The 25,655-nt window shown below is 50.1% G+C and overlaps 2 protein-coding genes and 1 pseudogene across 5 annotated transcripts; 1 reads left to right on the plus strand and 2 right to left on the minus strand.

Annotated features, from left to right (window-relative positions):
• The first annotated feature begins 1,102 nt into the window (after positions 1 to 1,102).
• On the plus strand, positions 1,103 to 12,082 carry Kdelr1 (KDEL endoplasmic reticulum protein retention receptor 1). 2 transcript variants are annotated; one of them, XM_087569526.1, is made up of 5 exons: positions 1,103 to 1,448; positions 2,031 to 2,131; positions 2,308 to 2,466; positions 10,131 to 10,383; positions 11,335 to 12,082. In XM_087569526.1, exons 2-5 carry the CDS (start codon positions 2,126 to 2,128, stop codon positions 11,367 to 11,369), a joined length of 453 nt encoding a protein of 150 aa, XP_087425652.1. In that variant the 5' UTR covers positions 1,103 to 1,448; positions 2,031 to 2,125; the 3' UTR covers positions 11,370 to 12,082. The 2 variants fall into 2 exon arrangements, with proteins under 2 accessions (XP_087425652.1, NP_001017385.1); NM_001017385.1 differs by having other exon boundaries at positions 1,196 to 1,375.
• Positions 4,187 to 4,265, minus strand: LOC134485295 (U4 spliceosomal RNA; annotated as a pseudogene).
• Positions 12,083 to 14,390: 2,308 nt separating the features above from the next.
• Positions 14,391 to 25,593, minus strand: Syngr4 (synaptogyrin 4). Of its 3 annotated transcripts, none has more exons than NM_001025644.1 (5): positions 25,481 to 25,593; positions 24,531 to 24,731; positions 16,750 to 16,987; positions 15,532 to 15,671; positions 14,391 to 15,295 (listed from the first exon to the last, which is right to left on the minus strand). In NM_001025644.1, exons 2-5 carry the CDS (start codon positions 24,621 to 24,623, stop codon positions 15,062 to 15,064), a joined length of 705 nt encoding a protein of 234 aa, NP_001020815.1. In that variant the 5' UTR covers positions 24,624 to 24,731; positions 25,481 to 25,593; the 3' UTR covers positions 14,391 to 15,061. The 3 variants fall into 3 exon arrangements, with proteins under 3 accessions (NP_001020815.1, XP_087511193.1, XP_087511195.1); XM_087655067.1 differs by having other exon boundaries at positions 15,013 to 15,295; positions 24,531 to 24,728; positions 25,481 to 25,559; XM_087655069.1 differs by lacking the exon at positions 15,532 to 15,671 and having other exon boundaries at positions 15,114 to 15,295; positions 25,481 to 25,559.
• Between the last annotated feature and the right edge of the window lie 62 nt (positions 25,594 to 25,655).

Raw genomic sequence — 25,655 nt, forward strand, 5'->3', positions numbered from 1 at the left:
TTCTCAGACCACAGGCTCCCCTTAGTCCTTTTCTGTCAGACCAAATCTTGCGTGAGTTCTTCACTGAGGGATCACTTGATCGGTGAAGGACTGGGCTCTCACAGCCATGAGTACTCAGTTCCTTGGAGGAAAACAGCCTATACCACAGCCCTGCCTTTGAGGTCTCTGAGTGCTGTCCATCTTGCCCCTGGTAGGACAGTCCTTAGTATCTGTAACATGGGAGGAGTGTGCTTCAGGTTTCCTGGGTCACTGTAAATGGAAGCTGGAGGTGGGGGAGGGAGGGGGAGGAGGGGAAGAGACAGGAGAGTATGAATGTGTAGAGGGAAGAATTCTGGAGCAGGGCCTGGGACCTAGGTTTATAGCAATCGTATCAGACTTCTGCCCTCGTGCCCACTGTTGGAGTGGCTTCTTGTGCCCTAAGATCTGGGAGGATACAGGTCATGCTGACTGTTTCTGAAAGAGCCAGGGCCTGACATTTTGGTCTTACAAGGAGGATAGGATTACGGATGTGGATTCCCAGGTTAGAATGTTGAGCAATAAAGTGATTGTCAGGGATAGGATTGTAGAGACAGTAGTCTCGGTTTGGATCCCTGTGGGTGTGTGGCAGTGAGGCCTGGGTCTTCTCACTGAACTGGGACTAGAGATCACAGACAAAGCCAGAAGTCTACCCTCTTAATCTCCAAGACTGTAGTTGTTGTTACTACTAATATTAGAATTAATAATTTGTTCAGGAATAGAGACGGTCACTGTGAAGCCCTGGGCCTGAAACTTCGAGTCCCTCTGCTTCATCCTCCCAGTACTTAGATTTGGGTTGCACCATCACACAAGGCAGCGCTAGAATCTTTAGATTCAGAATTCAGACTCCAGGATTCCTGCTTAAGGGCAGAGGTTAGGCGGACTCTCTACAGTTCTTTACTAAAGAGAAGGCACCTGGGAATGTGGGGCCCTAAAGACCCTTCCAGCAATTGTAGAAGGCTGAGGAAAGCTTATTGCATACGACTCTGCAAGGCAGGTGGCAGGCGCCAGAGGGCGCCAGAGAGTCAACCCGCCCTTGGGGTGGCGCTCCAGCCCAGACTCCTCCCTTCCCACCTCGGCCCTCCTCCTTTTTCTCCCAGCCAGCTTTTACCACCAGCTCCGGCCTCGGCTCACCTTCCAGAGCCCCTTCCCCGGAGCTGAGCTACCAAAGGGCTTCTCTCCCGCCCTCAGCCCAGCAGCACCACAGCTCCGGGGCAGCCCGGCCGGCCAGCCTCCCCCCCAGCTCAGCCCTGCCCGAGTCCTCCAGTCATGAACCTCTTCCGATTCCTGGGAGACCTCTCCCACCTCCTAGCTATCATCTTGTTACTGCTCAAAATCTGGAAGTCCCGATCGTGTGCGGGTGAGAGCTCCCCCCGCGGAGAGGGGGCGGGAGCGGGCCGCCCTGGGGAACAGGGAAGGTTGGAGCTCGGCAGGTCAGAGTCCTCCCGGACTGCCTGCTGGGGATCACTCTTCTAGTTCTAGGGTCACCAGGGGGTCAACTCCTTTCCCTAGACTAAGGGGTACACATACTTTGGTGGGGGTGGCTTCGGGCGCTGAGTTCAACCTTCTGCAGCACCCTTTGGGACAGCTATGGGTGTTCCGGGGCTGGGAACCAGGAGCCATGGCAGGCGGGGAGGTGGCTGGGAGTTGGTGACGTGGACTGTGGAAGGCCAGGAAGGGAGCCGGAGGAAGGTGATCGACTGGGAGGCTGAAGTCAGGCAGGGCTTTTCCTAAGTCCCAATGTAGGTCCAGACTGTCAGGGGAGCCTGAAGGAGACAGAAGTACCGGCGAGGCCTAGCCTGGGATGGAGCCTCGGTCTGTAGTATTTTTGGGGCCGGCTGCCCCCTGGCTGTGGATGGTGGGAAAGGGCCGTGCTCAGGCTTAAAGGCCTTTGGGGACCGCTGTTTTCTAGAGCTCCAGCCGGCTGGCCCAGGCGCTGCATGCTAGTTTATTATTGCCCAAGTAGCCCACCTCCAGCTCCCCCCACCCTGCCCCTCGTTCTCTGTCTCAACCAGGCATTTCAGGGAAGAGCCAAGTCCTGTTTGCTGTGGTGTTCACTGCCCGATATCTGGACCTGTTCACCAACTACATTTCACTCTACAATACCTGCATGAAGGTAGAGTTGCAGTCAGCCCCCTGTGGCAGGGTTCCAGGCCAGGGATCAGGGAGGAGCCACTAAAGAGGCTTGGGCCTAGACATATGGTCTGAGGGGAGGTGGCTGGGAGCATGATTTCTCACTCACTACCTGAGGCCTTACCTGTGAGCTGAGGTGCTCTGTTATCCTCTTATCAGGTGGTCTACATAGCTTGTTCCTTTACCACGGTGTGGATGATCTACAGCAAGTTCAAAGCTACGTATGATGGGAACCACGACACTTTCCGGGTGGAGTTCCTCGTTGTTCCTACTGCTGTTTTGGCGTTCCTGGTTAACCATGACTTCACCCCTCTGGAGGTAAGTTTCTGCTGGGACTGTGTAGTGGTTGGGCAGGGGCAGAGTGTCTGACAGCAGGCTCTGTCAGGTGTTTTCCTCTACACAGTTTGCTGAGGCTTCCTCATTTAGGAGCTACATGCCCAGCCTAGGTTCATGGTGGCAGACATTGTGAAGACAGTCACAACACTGCATACTTTGTGCTGCTCTGCATCGAGTAGCACCCCGTTTTCAGATGAGGAAACCGGTCCTTGTGTCATCCGAATGTCCAGTAAGAACTGGGCTGATAGGGTTAGGGATGGCAATACGAGCTCTGAGGTGAGGCCACCTGAATTTAAGTCTCAGATCCACATCAGAATTTTAGTTGTTTTTTTCCTCTCAGGAAGTGTTAGAGATAAAGTCTAGGGCCTTGTGCATGAGAGGCCAGTGCTTTGTCCTCGAGCCACTGTCAGTCATTGGTGTTTTGAGATAGGGGCTTACTCTGGTTCAAAGGCTGGCCTAGAACTTGCAATCCTCTTGCTTTATTGCCTGGATGATAGCTGTATGTCGTATCCCCTGGCTGGGAGCTCCTATTTCTACTTTAATGACTTCAGCCTGTGGCTTGTCTTGTCTTTGCCTCAGTTTCCCCATTGTAAGATGGGCCATGAGAGGGTTACTGAGTTCAGGGTTGCCTGTTGGTTATATGCAGAGACTCAGCTGAGGTACAGGGACTGGAAGCTTCTTCAACTGGACAGCAGTGGGACTATGGACCCATGTACACTTGGGTTTTTTGTAAAATGGGGAAATGAGGGGCTGGAGGGATGGCTCAGCCATCAAAAGCTAACAGCAGCTAAAAGGATACACAACCATAAAAGGAAGTTAGTCCCTACCACTTAGCACCCTTGTGTAATGTGCGGGATGGAGTCTAGGTCCTGTGCACCCCTGAGCACTCCAGCTCTCTCAGCTGTGAGGGAGGTTAGTGTTTTTGGAGCGGTCTGGTTTGAGATGAGAAAGTCAGCATTTGTTGAGGGACTGGCTAGCACTCTATGGCACTTCCACCGCCAGGTGGTAGCTGTTGATTTTTAACCCTTTGGTGTTAGGGTTGGGTCTGTATGTGTCCAACTCTGGCCTCCATCAACTGGAACTCCTTCCTTTGCAGCTCACTCCTGTCTTATGGGAAGCCAGCCCTGGCTGGTCAGATAGGTTTTCAACACAAGCTGAAATTTGGGAGTCCTCGGACAAGATCTAGCTTTAAAGTTTTAGCCACATATTCAAGATATATTTCTTTTTCCTTCTCTCTTTTTTTTTTTTTTTTTTTTTTTTTTTAAGATTTATTTATTTTTATGAGTACACTTCAGACACACCAGAAGAGGGCATCAGATCTCATTACAGATGGCTGTGAGCCACCATGTGGTTGCTGGGATTTGAACTCAGGACCTCTGGAAGAGCAGTCAGTGCTCTTAACCGCTGAGCCACCTCTCCAGCCCCCCTTCTCTCTTATTTTTATGTCTCCATAGTGATTGATAAAAATTACCAGTGCCAATGGTCATGGTGGAATATTGGGAAAAAATTATTTTTTGTTGTTATTTTTTTGTTTTTGTTTTTGTTTTTTTGAGAAGAGATTTCTCTGTAGCCCTGGCTGCTCTGTAGACCAGGCTGCCCTGGAACTCTAGAGAGCTGCCTGCCTCTGTCTCCTACGTTTGAGTGCTGGGATCAAAGGGCGTGTGCCACTACCACACCAGGAGAAGAGTTTTCAATACCACACCAGGAGAAGAGTTTTCAATTAGCAATAATTGCACCTTGGATAAACTTCATTGGCTGTGATACTGCCACTGTGCAAAGCTCAAAATATATTAGTAAGAGCACTGTGCGGGCTAAAGTCAACATTGGCCCATGGGCTCCAGAAGTAGCAGAGGCAAGGTGGCTGTTGTGGTGGGAGCCCAGCTAGACCCTGACTGTACAAACGCGCCACTATCACTGAGCTGCACAGGGCATTACTAAACCGTTGATTTATTCCCTGCCACAGCTGAGCTGGGTTACAGGACTTACTTTCCAGGTTGGGGGACTGACTGAGGTGGGGTAAGCAGAGAGGGTGACTGTTTTCTGAGCCTATGCTAGTAAGTAGTACACTTTAAGAGGGGAAATAACTTCTAGGACAAGATTTTGTTGTGCCCGCCAGAATGGCCATCAGTTTAATACTTGTGCTTCAGCCTCCCAAGAGCTGCGGTTACAAGCCTGTACCACCATAGCTCTCCAGGTGCCTTTCTTTAATCTGGGGCAGACGCAGGTAGATCTCAGTGAGCTCCAGGCCAGCCAAGAATACATAGTGAGATCCTGCCCCCAAAAGAATGAATGAATGAATGAAGAATAATAAAAAAATAAATAAAACGGGTTGGGGATTTAGCTCAGTGGTAGAGCGCTTGCCTAGCAAGTGCAAGGCCCTGGGTTCGGTCCCCAGCTCCGAAAAAAAGAAAATAAATAAATAAATAAATAAATAAAACAAAACGAAGTTCAGATTCCAGGCTAGAGAGGCTTGGTGGTTAAGAGTATTCCCGGCTCTTGCAGGATTTGGTCCCCAGAATCTGACCTGGATCAGGCGTTCACAACTACTGTCACTTTAGGTCCAGGGGTCCTATGCTTTTTCTCTGTCCTCCACAGGCACCCAATGTATATGTGGCATTCACTTCTATAGATATACAGACATACACATAAATAAAAATAAAAACAAATCTTAAAAAGCATTCCTGGGTCTGGAGAGACGTGACTAAGGGCATCTTCAGAAGGGTGTAGCCCAGTTTTCACACGCTTACCCGTTTGATCCCAACCTTCTAACTCAAGTTCCAGGGGACCCGGTACCCTTTTCTGACCTCTGTGGCCCCAGGCATGAACATAACATTCATATACATTAATTTAAAAATGTGGCTGAGCTGGTTGTGGTGGTGCACACTGGTAGGATTTACTGAAGGAGGCAGAGGCAGAAGGATCACGAGTTCGAGGCCAGCCTGGGCTACACGTTTAAAAAGAAAAATGTAGCTGAGCATGGTGGGTCATGCTTTTAATCCAGCAGGTGGATCTCCAGGTTAAAGGACAGCCTGGCCTATGTGAGTCAGTGTCTGTCTGTCTGTCTGTCTGTCTGTCTGTCTGTCTGTCTCTTTTTCACACATATACATACACACAAAATAAGGGGGAAAAAACCCCCACAGTAACACACATGAAGTAAACCAAAAAAAAAAAAAAATTAAAAAATAATTCAGACATCAAACTTTAGTGGTTTTTTTAATGCTGTGCTTCAGTCCCCGAGGGTCCCCCAGGGATAAGAGCTGAGTGCTGTGCAGCCTAATGGGTCTATTTATCCCTCGAAAGACCTCCCGGAGGAGTCTGGGTAGCCAGGGAAGGGGACAGGCCTGGAGTCCACCTGCCAGGAGTGGGGTTCTTAGTCCTTGGGTCCTCAGTTTGCTCATTTGTATAATGAGGATCACAGCTGGACCCACCTTGAAATGTTAAGGCAGAGGCCACTTGGTGTCCCATGGTGTACCAGACGTTGTTACCAGCATGTCCTGTCTTTCTCACTTCCTTCCTGCAAACCAAAACAACCAGGGAGAAGCCACAGCTGCCACCTGCCTTTGTTCTCTGAGGGGAGGTTTCGGGTATGTAGCTGACCGTGTGCCCCAGGTGGGACTTTCAGAGAGAGACTTTCAGAGGCTGTGATGACCTGGTCATCAGGGTGGCTGGCCATGCTCCCTTAGGGGGGCTTCTGTTGTACATGGGCACCCTTTGCAGCTGCTCACTCTAGGTGACTCATTGCCCTGGTTCAGGAGCTGTGCCTGGTGCTGAGGACCCTGAGGTGAACAAGACACAGGTTCCAGGCCTCATAGGATTCACAGAAAGGAGCCGTGACTGGATGGCATGCCACGTGCAGTAGACTAACTCGTATGTAGTGATAACGGGTTCCTGGGTCCAGTGCTGGCTCCACGACAGCCCAGGCTTTAGACCAAGATTCTTTGAGAAAGTAAACAAAGAGGCCAAGTTTGACAGAGCATTGCACTGGAGAAGCTGGAGGTGCTCTGTGAGGTCCAGGCCTGACAGGCTGGGTAGTACCACCTGTCTCAAACACCCCAGAACAAAACAAGGGTGCAGGAGAGGTGGTTCAGTGGTTGATCACTTGTTTCGGGTTTGGTTTGGTTTGGTTTGGTTTGGTATTTCAAGACAAGGTCTTTCTGTGTATCCCTGGCTGTCTTGCAACTCGCTCTGTAGACCAGGCTGGCCTCAAATGTGGCCAGCTCTGCCTCCCGAGCACATGCCTCTTCATGTGTTGATTTTTGCAGAAGACTTGGTTGACTTCAGCATCCAGCACATTGTAGCTAACAACTGCCTGAAAGTCAGGGAATCTGATATGCTCTTGTACTGAGTGTATTGTCTTGTATTGTGGTACACACACATATACTCTGGTGCACACACACATGCACATAAATAGGGCTGGAAAGACGGCTCAGTCATTATAAGCACTTGCTGATATTCCAGTGCTGGGGGTTTGATTCCCAGCACCCACTCTCTTCTGGTCTCTCCAGGCACCATGTTGGGCACAGATACATATGCAAGCTAAACATACATACACATAAACTTTTTTCTTTTTTAATTATTTTACTTTATGTATGAGTACACTGTTGCTGTCTTCAGGCACACAAGAAGAGGGCATCAGATCCCATTACAGATAGTTGTGAGTCACCATGTAGTTGCTGGGAATTGAACTCAGGATCTCTGGAAGAGCAGTCAGTGCTCTTAACCACTGAGCCATCTCTCCAGCCCCACATAAACTTTTTCTTAAACATTTTTATGTGTGTGGGTGCCTTAGAGTTTTCATTGCTGTGAAGAGACACCGTGACCAAGCCAACTCTTACAAAGGACAAACATTTAATTGGGGCTGGCTTACAGGTTCTGAGGTTCAGCCCTTCCTTTATCATCAAGGCAGGAAGCATGGTGCTGGAAAGGAGCTAAGAGTTCTGTGTCTTGGTCCAACTGCAGCCAGGAGAAGACTGTCTCCCAGGCAGCTAAGAGGAGGGTCTCAGAGGCCACCCCTACAGTGACACACTTCCTCCAACAAGGCCACACTTCCTAATAGTTGCCACTTCCTGGGCCTAGCACATTCAAACCACTATATTCCACTCCCTGGCCCCATAGGCTTGTTCAAACATATGAATCTTTGGGGGCCATGCCTACCCATAGCATAATGCAAAGTACACTTAGTCCAACTTCAGAAGTCCATACTCCATATAACAGTCTTGACAATGTTAAAGGTTCAAAGTCTCCTCTGAGAGTCAGCCAGTCACTTCTCTAATCCCCTATAAAGTAAAAATTAAAAAGCAGATCACATACCTCCAACATCACAGGGTATACATTACCTTTACAAAATGTCATAGTGAGGAAATACTAGACTGAAGGAAGACCAAAAACCCAGCTGGGCAAACTCCAAACGCTGCATCTCCATGCCTGATGTAAAACCGCTCTTCGGAGCTCTAGCTCCTTTCAGCTTTGTTGACTGCAACAAACTACTTTCCCTGGCTGTTTCCACTCCTGTTAGCAGCTTTCCTCAGCAGGCGTCCCATGGCTCTGGCATCTTGAACATGTTGGGGTCTCCAAGACAACTTCAACCTGGCAGCTTCTGTTCCAATGTCTGGGATCCACACATGATTTTCTGGGCTCCTCCGAAGGGCTTGGGTCACTTCTCCAGCTCTGCCCTCTGTAGCACTCTAACTTCAGGCTGATCCATTCCACGGCTGCTGCTGTTCTTGGTGATCATCCCATGGTACTGGCATCTCCAATACACTGGGGTCTTCCATAGCAACTAGGCTTCACCAATAACCTCTCATAGACTCTCTTCCTGGTGCCAAGCCTCAGTTCCTTTTCATGACAACTTCAGTCCTGAGCTGTCAACTGCAGCTGTGACTCAACCTTTACCAATGGCCTTCCAGGGCCTCTCACAGTGCCAAGCCCCAGCCCCTCTTTATGACTCCTTCAGACCTTCAAAAGTACTAACACCTGGTGATTCTTACACATTATCAAGTCTAGCTACCAGCACCAGGTACAACTTTGGCTGCCTCTGGGATACAGCTTCTTTGTGCTTTCAGAAAACACTTACCAGATTTCTCCTCACTGATGTTGGTCTCTTTCTATCACTGATAATTTCTGAGCTCCAGCTAACCAGCATCAACTGTCCCACCAGTCCCTTTTACTCTGAACTCTAAAGCCAGAGCCACATGGCCAAAGCTGTGGAGTTCTGCTTGTTGGGGCTGGAACATGGCCTCTCTCTTTTTTTTTTAAAGAATTATTTATTTTAGGTATCTGAGTACACTGTAGCTGTCATCACACACACCAGAGAAGTTGCTGGGAATTGAACTCAGGACCTCTGGAAGTGCAGTCAGTGCTCTTAACTGCTGAGCCATCTCTTTAACCCCCATATTCCTACTAGCATGGCCCATTATGTCCCACTTAAAGCATTCCATGGCTTTTCAAATCTAAAGTCCTAAAATCCATATTCTTTCAAACAAAAACATGGTCAGGCCTATCATAGCAATACCCCAGTCCCTGGTACCAACTTCTTAGAGTTTTACTGCTGTGACAATCATGACCAAGGCAACTCTTATAAAGGACACCATTTAATTGGGGCTGGCTTACAGGTTCAGAGGTTTAGTCCATTATCATCAAGGTGGGAGCATGGCAGCGTCCAGACAGGCGTGATGGGGGATGAGTTGAGAGTTCTCCATCTTGATCCAACTGCAGCTAGGGGAGGACTGTCTCCCAGGCAGCTAGCAGGAAGGTCTCAAAGGCCACCCCCACAGTGACACACTTCCTCCAACAAGGCATACCTCCTAATAGTGCCACTCCCTGGGCCAAGCATATTCAAAGCACTATAGGGGGTGTTTTACCTGCGTGTATGTCTGTGTAGTGCATATACACCTCACCCCACAGGCCAGAAGAGGGTATTGGATTTCCTGAGACTGGAGTTACAGTTGTGAGGGCCATGTGGATGCTGGGAACTAAAACCAGGTCCTCTAGATATGCAGCCAGTATGCTTAATCACTGAGCCATCACACCAGCCCCATACTTTAATTTTAAATAAAACAATCCAAAAAGGCAAATTGTCATGATTCTTGGAGGAAGAATGTCCAAGGTGGGCCTTTTCCAGGAAGTGACTGGCTGCTGAGGTTGGCAGGGCTCAGTGGGATGATAAGCTGGGGAAGAGCGAGTGCAAAGGCCTTGAGGCAGGAGGAAACTTGGTCTGTGCTGCCCAGAGAGGGAAGAGAGGGAAAGGTCTTCAGTCTAGATTTTATTCTGACTAGTAACAAGCCATCAAGGAATTTTAAGCAAGGGAATAACAGTCTGTATGTCATTTTGGAGTTTTTGGAGGGGTCCCTCTGTGTATCCTTGCCTGTAGACCAGTGAACTCAGGGATCCACCTACCTCTGCCTCACGAGGCAGAGACATGGAGGTGGAGATGTAGAAAGTGCGCATGAGCTCTGGCCCGGCCCCTGGCCCTGCTGCTGAGCTCTGTGGTCATGGGAAAGGGTCTGATCACCTCAGGCTTCAGTTAGAGGCTGGGATGAGGTCAGGATGGTGGCCTGGCAGTATGGGCTCACTCGGGAGGGGCACATCTTGAGTTCTTGTCCTGTGATGCTGCTGGCAGAGCCTCATCCTGTCCCTTACCTCTGCAGATCCTCTGGACTTTCTCCATCTACCTGGAGTCAGTGGCTATCTTGCCACAGCTGTTCATGGTGAGCAAGACGGGCGAGGCAGAGACCATCACCAGCCATTACCTGTTCGCACTGGGTGTCTACCGTACACTCTATCTCTTCAACTGGATCTGGCGCTACCACTTCGAGGGCTTCTTTGACCTCATCGCCATTGTTGCTGGCCTGGTCCAGACAGTCCTCTACTGCGATTTCTTCTACCTCTACATCACCAAAGGTAGCTGGGGTGCAGGGCTGGCTGGAAGGTCTGCTCCCTCCCCACTCCTATATTCCATGGGCCCAGGGTCTGTTTATGCCTAAATATCACTTGAGGGATGGGGCTTCTTTTTCTGGCTTTGGGGGTTTCACTATCCCCTATTTAGACTCCAAACCCTGTGTCCCTGAGGCTCAAATTTTGACTCTCAGGCTGGATTACTACAAGTGGAGAACAGGCAGAGCAGGGACTCTTGTCCAGTGAGATTCATTCATCTCATTGTATGAACTCTTGAGTCTCTGTCGTGTCAGCTGTAGTGGAGACGGTAGCCGAGGCCCATCCTCTCTTAGGTCCTGCTGAGGATGGTGGTGCATGAGCCGTATGGGAAGACTCTAGCGATGAGAGGAGCACTGAATGGGTGAAGGCAGGCATGCATTCTTGAGGGGATGAGGTACCAGGGTGGGACCTGCCTTAACCACGGCCTGTGGGCATCTTAAAGTGATGATTAAGCAAAAACCTAAAGGCCGGGAATCAGTATGTGAAGGAAAGAGGCAGTAAGGCCCAGTCTGTTATCCCAGCACCGTGGAGGCTAAGGCAGGGTTGTGCTGAGTTTCAGGCTAGCCTAAGCATCACAAAAATACAAAGAGTCTGGGACAAGCAAGACAAGAGCTTGGAGGTCAGGTTGTACTCAGGCCCAAGAATTAAGGCTTGGCGCATTGGAAGGGGTAGGGAATCTTGTCAACCCTGCCAGTCTGTCTACCCCTTTCTATAGCAAAACAAAGCGTGCTTATGACCTCCTCTGCTCAGGCCGTGTGACAAGGTCATGATTCTTGTTCCACTCCTGGTTGATCTAGACTCAACCTAGTAGTTCAGGATGCAGAGTTCTGGGGCTTCCCTTTCCTGGAACAACTCACAGCGGCCCTTGCTCAGGGTGGGAGGTGGAAGGTAAGGCCTACCTTGTCTCTCTCTCCACAGTCCTAAAGGGGAAGAAGCTGAGCTTGCCGGCGTAACCCTGGCCTCACCAGCCTTCTCCGAGGCAGGGCAGGAGGCAGAGAAGAGAAAGGCTGTGGAGACCAAGAGCCTTCCCATCCAGAGTTGACTTTGTGAAGAGCTCACCTCTCCTGGCTCCCTGCCCCTCCAGCTGGGTTTTGGGTCCATGGAAGACCCTTCTCCTGGGGAGCTCAGGACCTGAGCTGTTTGTAGCCTTTTGCCTTTTAGAGAAGAAAAACAAAAAACAAATCTTTCCACTATTTAGTTTTTGATTCTGATGACTTTTTTCTCTTCTACCTGGCCCTGATTTTTTATAAACTGTGTTTTGAGTGTTCTCTGGACCAGGGCCGGTGGAGGTCTGTCCCCTTCTCCAAGGTCCCACCCCAGCCCCATGGTTGCCAAACACTACGTCTGCCAATGTCTGCCTGCCCACCTTGGCTGTGACCACGATGTTCCCTTCAAGTTCCTGGATCGGTGGTAAGAAGGAAGAAAGTTAAGGAGGGTCTCCTAATTTTTCATGATTTCCCCCCCAGAATTTGTTAGCTTTTTGTGTGGGGGGAGGGAAGGGTAGGCTTGTCCTGTTTTTGATAAATAAGGGGACGCTATGGGCTTAGGCAAGGGAAAGAGGTTGGCTGACCCAGGTGGTGACCTAACTACACTCTGACACCATGTTTTTGTACAGAATTTGATGGCTGACTCTTTGTTCTCTTGAAATAAACCAAGGAAAACTGTCCTCTTTGCTGCTCACTGCCTGCTTTGGTTTGTATTGGGCCTGTTCCACTTTTGCATCATGGACCTTCTGGGGATAATCATCTGGAGGTAGTAGGAAGATGAGAAATGGGGTTCCCAGGACTCTCCTGTGCACCTTGATGCCTTGAGGTTCTGCAGGGAAGAGGTTGGGAGAATCTGATGCTCTGTTTAGTACAGAAACTTACCTGATGACTGTCCAGACCAAACTACCACAGAGGACCTTGAAGACCAGTGCATATCCTAGCCTGTGGATGGGACAGCCCCCATCCTTCCCCCAATTGGCTTTAAAAAAAAATTGTTTCATGTGTATGAGTATTTTGCCTGCATGTATGTGTGTATACTATTTGTGTGTCTGGTGCCCACTGAGGCCAGGAGTGGTTGTCAGATCTCCTGGAACTGAAGTAAGACAGTTGTGAGCCGCTATGTAGGTGCTGGGAATTGAACTCAGGTTCTCTTCATGAGCAGCTAGTAAGTACTCCTAAGGGCTGGGCCACCTATCCAGCCAGACTCCAAACATGACATTTTGATACTGTTTAATAAAAATGAAACAAAGAAAAGGTTGCTAACTTTTAAAAATGAGATCTTTATACCACAGTCTATATATCTGGCTCCTTTAAAAGAAGGTAGTCCATTCAAGAGTGGTGGTCGTCATTCACATGGCAGCAGATGGCTGAAGCTGAGGAGATAGGACACCTGCATTTGCCATGTCGCTATCTTGCCCATGAGCTTTAATAACCATTTATTATTGGGTGAAATGAAAGCCAGGCATGCACTTGAGAAGCAGAGGCAGACGGGTGTCTGTAAGTTTGAGGCCAGCCTGGTCTACAGAGCAAGTTCCAGGACAGCCAGGGCTACACAGAGAAACCCTGTCTCAGAAAACCAAAACAACAGAACAAAAACAAACAAACAACAACCCCCCCCAAAACAAAACCAAACCCCAAACCCCATAAATGATGGGCTGCCCACTGGCCATCTCTGACTTGTGGCTCTCCCTGGCTCTATCTGGCAGGATAATCTTTTGTTTGTTACAATGCTGGGGATCAATGTCTGGGCCTTGTGTGCATCCTGGGCAAGCGGTCCTCCACTGAGCTCGGCCCCAGTCATCCTCTGGATTTTTCTATTTGTCCTTTGAGAACTCCCAGTTCTTAGTTCTATCTGTTCCAAGTCTGGACAAGCTTAGGGGACTGGGGCTAACTTCCAGTGGACTTGCCAAGCTCCATAGCACATGGTGCTCCCATTTGGTCCTCAGCCCCATTTCGTCAATGAGAAAAGTGAGGAGGCATGGGAGGATAAGTGGCAAAGACGGGGGACAGGGCTTGTTCCTGGGCTTCCTGCCTCTGGCCCTCGTGTTTAACTACTGTGTGGTGTTTAGCGGTCCTCTTGTTCACAAGTTTTGCCCAGAAGTCTGGTAGAACACAAAGCATGGTGTAGGCAGGTCCCTGGCTGCTCATCCTTGGATGCCTCTTTGAGTATCCATCTAACAAATCACATTAAACGTTGAAGGCTTTTTACTCATGACAGCATAGAAGGCTCGGGCCCATTTCCCAGGGCAGAGGGCCTCTGTCACTCTCCTATCCTCTCCTCTGCATTGGGCCAATGCTCTGTGGTTTCTGTGCCTAACACACAGGAGGCCCTCAAAAAGGACATGCTGGAGCCTAAATGTGATCTCATAACGTGTATACTCTGTCCATTTACTCTGTAAATGCTCTGCAGGTCATGCCACCCCTTGTACAGGTTTCACTGTGTGTCAGGGTCTCACACATCCTAGACTGGCCTCAAATCCCTTAGTCCTGAACTTGAACTTATGACCTTCCTGCCTCTGTCCTGAGAGACTGGATCATAGATGTCACTGTCGATTTGGTTTATGTGATGCTGGAGATTAAATGAACCCGGGGGTGTGCGTGCTGAGCAAGCCCTCCACTGAGCTAGTCCTCGCTCCCTTTAAAAGTCTGTCACCCACTAATTTCACATACAAAACCAAATACAACCACAACAACCAAAAAAGATGTTTAAGTTGTTCTAGAGAAACCGCCAGAAGGATCAGGAGAGGCACTGCCAGTCGGTCGCTCATCCATGACACTTGGCATGGCTGATCCGAGTGAGCCGTGTGGTGAGGGAAGGCGCACAGTGGACTTTAATAGTTAGAATGGATATAAAATGCTGCCTGGGAACTGTCCCTGCTGGGAATGGTGGCACCTGCCTGTAATCCCAGTACGAGACTGGGGACAGTAAGTTCCAGGCCAGCCCGAGCTACACAATGAGACCCTGTTTTACAAAGAGAAAAAGGAAAGTTGAATTTTCATATTGATTATTTGTTACAACAGTTAACACATTGGATATATTAAGTTAAATGAAATATATTAAAAACTAACTTGTTTCTTTTCTCAATGAAACCTTGAGAGTTTCTGTGTCCTCAGCCCCTTGGCTGGGTGGTGGGTAAAGATCATCTCTCTGGTACAAGGAGCCATTGCTGATCCCTCTCAGCAGGTGTGTGGCCTGGTGACCTGGGGGGGTCTAGAACACTTGCCTGTCTCCCATGATAGCCTTGGATGTATTTGATTCTCCCCTGAGTTGGTCTCATCCATGGCCTCGGCGCCCTGACTGAGCCCTTACATTGCTGTTGACTGCCTTCATCTCTATGGGGGTGAAGACCGTGGGCTGCTGGGCCAGGGCTGCACTCTTTCTCACTGGTACTCTGAGGAGACAGTCTTTTCTCCCTCAGCCTCAGCCTCAGATGTAGCATGAAGCCTTTGTGCCCCCTCCTCAAGGCCAGTGTGGGCTCAAGGCGCAGGTGACATGGCAGGGTGTCCTGTCTCAACAGGGTGACTACTTGGGAGTAGAAATGTACCTGTGGCAGGGGTCTCCCTCCTCCTCCTGCCACTCAAGGGTGAGAGAGGAACAGACAGGACAGGGTTGTTCAGAAACCCCTGGGAGGGGCCGTTTACTCGTGTACTCAGGCTGTTTAGCTGTCTGGCATCATGGCCAGGCGTGGGGCCTTTGGAGCAGTCATGTAGGGGGACAGGGCTGAGCTGCTGTAACTCAGACTGTTGGGGCCTGTGACGGTAGGGTTGGCGGGGCTAGTGGTGGATGATGGAGAGAGGGTGTTCAGCACCACACTACCCTCCTCCAGGGAGCGCTTGTAGGGGACTGGAGCCTCTTCTCGGAGGTCCTGGAAGGCTAGGTAGGCCTGGAGTATCTGTGGGCAGGAAAGGGCAGGGTTTAAGTTGGCTAGGATGGGAGGGAGGCCTTGGGACTGGCCTGGGGGATGCAGTGGATAGCTGTCTGCTCACTGCCCAGAGGTGCCTGGGATGGGGATGCCTGAGGAAGGCAGGCTTAGAGATGACAGCAGAGGCCCGGGGAGAGTCCTGGCCGTAGTCACTAGATGTACAGCCCTCCCAACCCACCCTGGGTGGGGCCAGGGCTTGTCCTCACCCAGACGGGGACGGAGAAGAAAGAAAAGGCAATGGCTGCCTTGGCGCTGCTGCTCCCCAAGAGGAAGTGCTTGGACTTCGAATGCTGCCACTGGCTGGCTAGGAAGCAGAAGGCCACAAACCAGACACCTGCCCAGAGGACTGGAGGGGCAAGGAAAGAAGAGACCTGAGAACGCATGCTGGGGCAGGGGCAAAGTGTGCTGGGGTGGGCTACAGAGTCCTGGGACACCCCTGGTGCCAACCCAAATCCCTTGGTATCCCCAAAATCCAACTTCTGGAGTGGAGCTCCCAAGTCTAACATGGCACCCTTTCAGCTTCAACCTCATCAGAATCACAAAGGAACCCAGTTCCCTGTGGGCCAGCCACACCTCATATGCTCACGAGCTATAGATATGTGAAGGGGTCCTTCACCCTGAGGACAGCACCTTCCCACTGCAGAGGTTCTCTGACAGAAGCAGCCTCTGGCCCTGAGGTGCCAGGAATGGCTCCTGGGGAGGGACAGAGGGGCAGTGAAGAGGATCCGGAATCTGGGTATAAAGAGTGGGCTTGTGGGACTGGAGAGATGGCTCCGTGCTTAAGAGCACTGGCTGCTCTTCCAGAGGTCCTGAGTTTAATCCCTAGCAACCACATGGTGGCTCACAACCATCTGTAATGGGATCTGATGCCCTCCTCTGGCAGGCAGGTGTACATGCAGACAGAGCACTCCTACATAAAATAATGCTCACCACGCTTTCTGAACAGTGGGACATGGCTATGGAGGCTGTGCTGTGCTTTGAGGCATAGGGTTTGCCACTTACAAGGAAGCAGTGGTTCAGTCACATGACCACCTCAGCCTCAGCTTTTCTTGTAAAATGAGAAGATGGGCAGGACTTACCCTTTAGAGGAGAGGAGGCACAGGCCTAACACTGGAAGTGCCCAGTAGGTGTCCACATGACTACAGTACCCGGTACAGTTCGGTACTCTAAATCAAATTCCTGCCACAGGGTGGGCTTTTCAGGCTATGTTTAGTGGGCCACAGAAATGAATGTGAGGGAAAAGCAACTCTGGCTAGAGGCAGAGAGGGGGCTGGAAGGGACAAGGACTAGAAGATGCTTCTGGGAGGAGCCATAGTCAGACTGTTACAGTGGGAGGACCATCAGGCACAGGTTGGTGGGTGGCCCAGGACTGTGACCTGTAGGAACTAGGGAAGAGCCTGAGAGAGCTGAAGAAGGGAACTCACCAGCCAGAATGAAGTCCAGGAGCTGGAAGGCTGTCTTAAAGCGGGTGCCTACCATGCGGCTCTCATGGGCGTCTACGGCAAGGAAGACCAAGCAGCTAAGAAAGGACAGGAAGCCAGCTCCCACTGCAAAGCTACAGGCCATGTGGTTGCTGTTGAGTACGCAGCGGAGCTGAGGAGACTCCGTCCTATTCTGGTAACCATCAGTTAGTAGAGAGGAAAAGATGACCAGGGAAAAGACCTGCGAACCACAACAGACAGGGTTGGCCTCAGTGCCCCTCCAAGATGTCCTTCCCTTTGGGTGGGCGCCCTGGGGATGGGCCATTCTGCAGCTGCCCTTCCTGTTCCAGCCTCAGAGCCCCATCTCTGCCTTTCACCTCCTTTCCTCCCTCTGGGCTCTGACTGAAACCCCAGTCCCCTCTGTTCTTCCTGACCACAGTCCCTCAAGGCTCCCAGTGCTGCAGGGCAGTCCTAGCCCATCATGGTGGCATCCGAAGCTCTCCTGCTAACTTAAGCTTTGTCCACTCATCCTTGCTTTGCTCCAGACTTTCCTGCCACCACTCTTATTCAAAGCATAAAAGAGGTCCCCACCCTGCTCTTCTAAAAGCTAATAAGAGGTACCCCAACCCCGCTCTCATACATAGCTCTCTGTGTCCCCCTCTTCTCCCTTCCTGGCTCACAAACCCAAACTCCACACAAACACTCTACTCTGTGTTCAGCCCCAATTCATTTTAATTTTTTTTAAAAAACATTTGTTTTTGGAGACAGGGTTTCTTTGTATAGCCCTGGTGTCCTAGAGCTCTCTCTGTAGACCAGGCTGGCCAAGAACTCAGAGATCTGTTTGCTTTTTCCTCTCAAATGTTGGGAATAAAGGCATGTGCCACCACCACCCAACTTGTTTCTTAGTTTTAAAATTTATTCATTTAATATGTATGGGTATTTTGCACTAACTATACAAATGCAGTATTTGGGGGGGGGGGAGTTACAGATAGTTTGTGGGCCACTCTTTGGGTGCTAGGAATTGAACCTGTTACCTCTAGAAGAGCAGCAGCCAATGCTTTCACAGCTGAGCCATCTCTCCAGCCCCCATTGCTTTTTTTTTTTTTTTTTTTTTTTTTTTTTTGAGACAGGGATTCTCTGTCTTGGAACTCACTCTGTAGACCAGGCTGGTCTCAAACTCATAGAACCACCTGTCTCCATCTCTCAAGCGCTGGGATCGTAAGTGTGCACCACCATTGCCTGGCATTCTGGCCCCCATTTTAAAAAGATTTTGAATTACCCATGTTTGTACACATCTATGTCATGTGTGTGTGTGTGTGTGTGGTGTGTGTGTATGTGTGTGTGAGTGTGTGTGGTGTGTGTGTATGTGTGTGTGTGAGTGTGAGTGCATGTGTGGTGTGTGTGTGTGAGTGTGAGTGCATGTGTGGTGTGTGTGTGTGTGAGTATGTGTGTGAGTGTGGTGTGAGTGTGAGTGTGTGTGAGTGCATGTGTGGTGTGTGTGAGTGTGTGTGTGGTGTGTGTGTATGTGGTGTGTGAGTGTGTGTGGTATATGTGTGTGTGTGGTGTGTGTGTGAGTGTGTGAGTGTGTGGTGTGTGTGTGTGTGTGTGTGTGTGTGTGTGTGTGTGTGTGTGTAAGCCACAGGAAGGGAGGGAGGACATTGGACTGCTTGGAGCTAGAGCTAACAGGTTGTGCGGTAGGTGCTGGACGTCTAGCTGTCAAGCCATCTCTTCAGCTCCCTCCTCAATTCACTTTTTTGAAATGTTTGAAATTGTCAAAATATACAGGAAAATGTGCAAAGACAAAACAAAGATGCAGTATTGATTACAGGATTAAAATGTCAACATTTTGCTTTTTTACTTCACAGGATTTCCTGTCTGGCCTTGAGCGCACAATCATCTTCCTGCCTCAGCCTCCCAAGTTCTGGGATTACAGGTGTAGGACTACATCTAGTTTTTGCTTTAGAATTCTAAATAAGCAACACAGCACTGCCCTGCACCCCATCTGTGCACCTGCCTTCTGTGACACTAGCCTAAAGCCACACTGAGACACAGGCACTTTTCTGACAATAACTAAGATACAGAGGATGGAGAACTAGATGAATTTATCAGCTAGTAAGCTGCAGAGCCTGACTTGGACTCTGCCTCAAACTTGATCCTGCCTTGGGAGCAGTGGTTCCTTCTACCAGCACAAATCTGTGAAAGGCTGAAGCCTGTCATACTGCAGTGTGACAAGTTATGTCACACTGTTATGTCCTGTTATGTCCCTGTTAGGCATAGAAGGAACCCATCCATGTGAGTCGACTGGATGGAGAGTGGAGTGGTTCAGGGTCTTTCTACATGGGTGTTCCAGGACGAAAAGGGCTGAGTAGTGGGACTATAGTGTGGGAGGGCTGTGGGCAGGGCAGGGCAGGGCAGGGCAGGGCAGGGCAGGGCAGGGCAGGGCAGGGCAGGGCAGGACGGGATCAGTTCTTAGTGCGGAAACAGCCTTCACATGGTGTAGAATTGGCTGGAGGGGTAAGTCTGCATGGCTGGGGAGTGAGTGGACAGGAGTTGAACTTTGGGTGGAATCCAAAGTCCTTCGGCTGAATTTTGGCGTAAGTTAAGATCTGGACCTTAAAGGAGTTTTGCAGGATATAGTGCTGTGTGCCTATAATCCAGTGCTTCTCAATTTTCTGTGCTGCAACCCTTGACACAGTTCCTGTGTTGTGGCCTTGACCATAAAATTAGTTTCATTGTTACTTCGTAACTAATTTTGCTACTGTATTGAATTGTAATGTAAATGTCTGTGATAGTTTGCATGTGCTAGTCCCAGGGAGTGGCACTATTGAGAAGGTGTGGCCATGTTTGAGGAAGTGTGTCACTGTGTGGGTGGGCTCGGAGACCCTCCGCCTAGCTGCCTGAGGATGCCCAGTCTGTTCCTGGCTTCCTTCAGATGAAGATGTAGAACTCTCAGCTCCTCCTACACCATGTCTGCCTGGATGCTGCCATGCTCCTGCCTTGATGATAATGGACTGAACCTCTGAACCTGTAAGCCAGCTCCAATTAAATGTCTTTATAAGAGTTGTCTTGGTCATGGTGTCTGGTCACAGCAGTAAAAACTCTAAATAAGCAAAATATCTGATATGTGACCCCTGTGAAAGGGTCATCAGCCTCCAAAGGTGTGACTCACAGATTGAGGACCTGCACTCAGAAAGTGGAAGCAGGAGCTAGGAGCTAGCCTCAGCTACATATCCAGTTCCAGGCCACCTTGGACTTTATGAGACTCTGCCTCAAGAATCAGAAAGAGACAAGAGATCTTGAGAGGTGAAGTGAGGCTCACATGTTGGCAAGGGCTGGTCCTCAAAAGACCTCAACAGATCTACGGATATGTGAAAATTAAAATGTGGGTGCTCAGAGTTGAACTTGGGTCCCCTAGAAGAGCAAGAGCTATCTCTCTAGCCCTTCATTTGAATTTCCTCATGCATCGAATGTTCTAAGAAGATAGCCAGGAACAGACCCAAGAATTAAAGTTCTCTGGGGTTATGTGGCCAGTGGCCTGGATAAGGGGTAAGGGTGAGGCAGAAGTTCACAGAGCAGGTTGGTAGGGGGAATCAGAGCCCTGAGCAATTCAGAGACGTTTTGGATGTAAAACTGGATCCGGTGATTGATGGGATTGACTATAAGCAATGAAGTTGTGCAGAAGGAAGAATGGAAATGTGGATAAATCCGTATCCCGGGGACAGGCTCTGCAGGAGTCTGTGTATGTCTGCACGAACAAGTGTAAGCAAGGCCTCGGCAAATGAGTGTGAACAGCAGCTCTGGCTCCTTGTTCTTTTCGCGTCCTTTGGTGGGGGTATGAGATGAAGGCTGACCTTAATTTACCTGCCTTTGTCCTGCCCCTCTCTTCTTTGCTCTAATTGCTTTATAAGCACAGTAATTAGTCTCTCTTCTTGCCAAGAACTTTATGGTTAATCTATGAAGGAAGGCTGTAAGATAGTCTGGGACAGACCTGTGGGTCACATATCAGATATCCTGCATATCAGATTCTTATATTACGATTCATAACAGTAGCAAAATTACAGTTATGAAGTAGCAATGGAGATAATTTTATGGTTGGAGTCATCACAACATGAGGAACTGTGCTACAGGATCGCAGCATTGGGAAGAGTGACAACCACTGGTCTGGGAGTGAACAATTCAGTCGAGGAGAGGAGGCACCTCAATTATTCCTCAGTTCATATTCTTTTCACCTGTGCTACCTCCCTGCAACTGTGCACCAGTCCACAGAGGGAGTGTTATGACTTCACTTCTATTTTTGATAAATCTACATCACAGTGCAGTAGGAAAAGCCACATGTGCCTGATTCAGCCAAGCTGTGTGGGCTTGAGCAAGTTATTCAGACCTCGGAACCTCAGTTTCTCAGTGTCTATATTGTGAAGAAGGGCAGTGGGGGCCCAGGCCTAGTAAGTAAGTGCTCAGGACAACGATGGTTCTCAGAACTCACCTAGGAAGAAGAAGAAGCAGACCCTTAACGTTAAGTGCTCTAGAGTGGGGCTTGAGTCTGCACTCCTGACTTCCAGGCCCCAGGGGCTGTTGTCTATGGTAAAGCCTAGGGCACTGGAAATGTGGGGAAGGGTGTCAGCTGTCTGTGGATACCATTTCTTTTCTTTTTCTTTTTTAAAAATGTTTATTTATAATACACTGTAGCTGTCTTCAGACCCACCAGAAGAGGGCATCAGCTCTCATTAAGATGGTTGTGAGCCACCATGTGGGTGCTGGGATTTGAACTCAGGACCTCTGGAAGAGCAGTCAGTGCTCTTAACCACTGAGCCATCTCTCCAGCCCCTGTGGATACCATTTCTTTGAAGCCAGTGTCCAGTCTCTTTTCTGCACCTCCCCTGTCTTGTCTCCAGGGAGAGAGCAAAGATTCCTGAGTTAAGGCGCCGGTTGGCAGGCGGCTGGAGGACATAAGCACCAGCTGCCCAGAGACTCCCATTGAGGAACCAGGCTAGGGGAAGGAGAAGGACTATGGCAGAGGGAGATGGTGGCATGGGCCATGTCTGTGACCATATGGTCTGGCACGGCTGGCTGCCTCTCTCCTAGCTTGCACTGGGCCATCCCCACCTGGGCTCCCCGCTCCCTTATTCTTGCCTCTACTTTCCAGGCACTGGAAACAGTGAGTGCATTTGACTCCTTCATCAAATGGGTCACCTTGACAAGTCACTCCACCTCTAGGAGTCTCAGTTTCCTCTGGGATTATACAAATATGTCCTTGCTACAGGTCGTGGTGAGGACAGAAGGCACCAGGGAGTGGTGTGTGGCAGTCACAATTCCTCCTTTTTCACAAGGAAGAAAGGCAGTGTGGCACTGGTTCCTGCCATGCCAGGTTCCTCCAACCCTCCCCTCCCTCACAGTTGAGAGTTATTCCAGTGACAATGCTTGCTATTTAAGGAGAGCTTGGCACATGCCAGCCCCCCACTAGTCAGCCTGTCTCTGTATTGCCTTGTTTCATCTTCACAGCAGTCCTGCCCAGGAGGCGGGTTGAGGACTCTCAGGGTCCAGATGAGGACACGAAAGTTCAGAGAAGCTGTTTCAGGCCACACAGGTAGAGTCTGACCATGTAAACTACTGAGCCAAAGGGCATGTCTGGGAATGAAAGGTGCTGCTGCTGCTGCTGCTGCTGCTGCTGCTGCTGCTGCTGTTGCTGCTGGTTATGCCTGAGACAGCCCAGCTAACAGGGTACTATGTCCCTCAAATGGACTCATGGCTAGGCCAGGCCTCAAAGCCAGCCCTGTCTGGGCTCTGTTCCAGAGGATGGAGAGAAGACTCTCTGGCCTGGGAACTGAGGAAAGACTTTGGAGTTTAACATATGGAGGAAGAGAATGCCGACTTCCTGGAGACTCTCCCTGGAGAACCAGGTCAGAGGGTTGCTCCTGCTCCCATAGCCCTGTCCCATCTGATCATTGCCTGAGTTGTCAGTTCTGTCCAGGGGTAGCAACACAACTAGTACAGGCTGGCTGAACATGGTGGCTCATTCCTATAGCCCCAGCACCCAGGGAGGCTGACACAGGAGGACTATTGTGCATTCAAGGCTGGCCTGGGCTAGGCTACAAAATAAGACCCTGTCTCAAACAACAAAAACAAACAAAAGACACCCGGATGTAGAAGCGGGTGTGTGTGAGAGATGGTTCTGTGGTTACGAGTGTTTACTGTGTGTGGTGTCTGGATGAGAATGGCCCCCACAGGCTCGTGTGTTTGAGTTTTTGGGTTTGTTTTGTTCTTTTGTTGGTTTTGAGTCGGGGCCTCTCTATGTAGTTTTGGAGCCTGCTATACAGACCAGGCTGGTCTCAAATGCAGGCAGATCCTTCTCCCTCTGCTTCTGTAGTGTTAGGATTGATGGTGTAGCCACCACACCTTGGCCAGACTCATATGTTTGAATGGTTGGTCTCTAGTTGGTGAAATTGTTTGGTAAAGATTAGGGGATGTGGCCTTTTGGAGGAGGGATGTCATTAAGCACCTTTGAGGTTTCAAGTGCCATTCCAGTTTGTGCGTCTCCCTCTCCTCCCTCCCTCCCTCTCCCTCTCTCTCTCCCCCTTCCCCCACAACTTGCAGGTAAGAGGTAAGCTCTCAGCTACTGCTCCAGCGCCATGCCTGCCTGCTGCTGCCTTGCTCCCTGCCATGGTGGTCATGGACTCTCCCTTTGAAACTACAAACACGCCCCCAATTAAATGCCTTCGTTTTTTGAGTTGCCTTGGTTACGTTCTTCACAGCAATAGAAACGTAACTAAGACCCACAGCAGGCTGCTCACAACCGGCTCCAACTCCAGTTCCAGGTGACCTGAGCCCCTCAGGCCTTCACCAGCACCTGCTTGCATGTGGCGCACGTAAACTCATGAAGCCACATACATATACTTTTAAAATCTTTCAAAGGAGAAGGAAGCAGTGTAGGTCGAAGCCCATAGACACTCCTGTACTGATGTTCAGAGACGGGCAGTGGCTGGTTCCATTTCAAGGTGACACAGCGTGAGTGGGCTGGATGAGTGGGAATGTGGTGGTCAGGAGTGGATGCACAGAGAGCACCCACATCAGGCCTGGCACAGTGACTGCTCACATCTGGTGCCTGGGTCTGGTGCATGGTCTTCCTGGCTCTGTGCTGAGACCTCAGAAGTAGAGAATGGATGGGTCCTAGCATCTCCGAGAACTGAGTGGCTCTGCCCCCTGTCTGTGGTAACTTTAATGGATGTTGTACACTGGAACTTCCTGGTATGATGAAATGTCCTCAATCTATGCTGTCCTACTGGAGGGTTGCAAGGCACCTGTGGCCACCATGCATCTGAAATATGGCCACCATGATTGCAATTTAATGATTTGAATTGAATGGGTTGGAAGTGGAGTTGCTTCTGTGGCTTGTGGCTACCCCACTGGACAAGCAGTCTTCAAACACTGATGCCATTTATCAAAATTATGGGGTTTTTTTTGGGGGGGGCTTTACTTTTCTTCTCCTTTGAAGGGTTCTTTCACTTTTTTTGTTTTCTTACACAGTAGCCAAGGCTGGCCTCAAACCTGTTACAACCCTCTCATCTCAGTCTTTCATATGCTGGTGTTACAGACTGTGCCCAGGCATGAGGGGGTTCTTTCTTGTGACGACTCATTTGATGCTGACAATGGTTAGTGACCAGATACTCAGTAAAAGGTGGTATCAGCTTTGGGCTCCTGTCTGTTTGTCTCCCTAACTGACCACACCAACCCCCCCCCCTCCACCCCATTCCTGGATGTCTCCTGTGTCCTGAACCCTAGGATCTCACCCCTCCGAAGATCCTTGAGACGCTCTTTGGTCTCCTCAGAAAGCGCACAGTCTCACTGTCTGCCAGGTCCTGCAGGCTTTCGGGGAGGTGCATAGTGGCTGCTCTTCTTTGAGTGTCCTGGGAAGAAGGAGCAGGGCTGTTGGGTGCTGCTTTCTGGGTGCCACTGCCTGTGTGCCTCAGGCCCACCTCAGGGTTCAGCTGCTGCAAGACAACAGGAATGGGAATGTCAAGGTCAAAGTCCTGGGAGCAGGGAGTGCTGGCCCAGGCTTGGGTGGGAATGGATGGGCTGAGAGGCTGTTAGGAGCCCTAGGAACAGAGGGAATGAGATGAAGGGGCTGGCTGCTCCAGTTTTCAGTTGTCAGGAATATGGAATGAGAAACTGCCGGGTGGTCCTAGGTGCTGGAGAGATAGGGCATGAGGGAGGGTCTGGAAATGGGAGCACAGCTGAAAGGCTGCTTCGGGCCCTAGAGGTTGGAAATGTAGGCTGCAGGGCTATTGGAGTTCTCAGGTGCCGATAAAGGGCCAGAGGGTTCTGAGGGTCCTGGATTTTGGGAATACAGGGTGAGGGTGATAAGGGGTGGCAAATCTGCTGGGCCCTCAGCATGGAGGCTTGAGGCAGTGGAATTAGGGACCTCAGGACATGGGGCACTAGTGAGGGGGCTGTAGACTGGTCCTTGAGGGAATGCAGCTGCCCCTAGGTATAGAAGACCATGAAGAGCCCAGGGATATTTGAGGTGTTCCTTAACTTGGGTCATTTTCCATTACACGAGCCTTGCTTAGGCTTCAGCTCTGTCTCAGGATGACATATTGTCTCAGACTGAAGCCTCAAGAAACCAGCTGCCACTCAGTATGAGAGTCATGGCAACCTTCTTAGACTAGGGGCTTCCCTTCTAAGGACGTGGGGGCGGAAGTGTTGAGACCCCAGGGGGACGCTGTCTGAAGAGAACCACCTATTCTCCGAGGGCCGAGGACCAGTGCTCCTCTCTGGGAGGGTAGACTCTTCTGTCTGCCTGGCTTCCTCTTCTGCTCCCGGGAGCCACTTCTAGCCTCCTTTTGGTTCCTCTTTTTCCCGCCTTTTCTGTTTTCTATTAGATGATTGGCTGCAGCCAAGTCCGGCCCCTTTCC

This window comes from Rattus norvegicus, chromosome 1 (assembly GCF_021556685.1).
Source record: "Rattus norvegicus strain SHRSP/BbbUtx chromosome 1, alternate assembly SHRSP_T2T, whole genome shotgun sequence".
Taxonomy (NCBI): domain Eukaryota; kingdom Metazoa; phylum Chordata; class Mammalia; order Rodentia; family Muridae; genus Rattus; species Rattus norvegicus.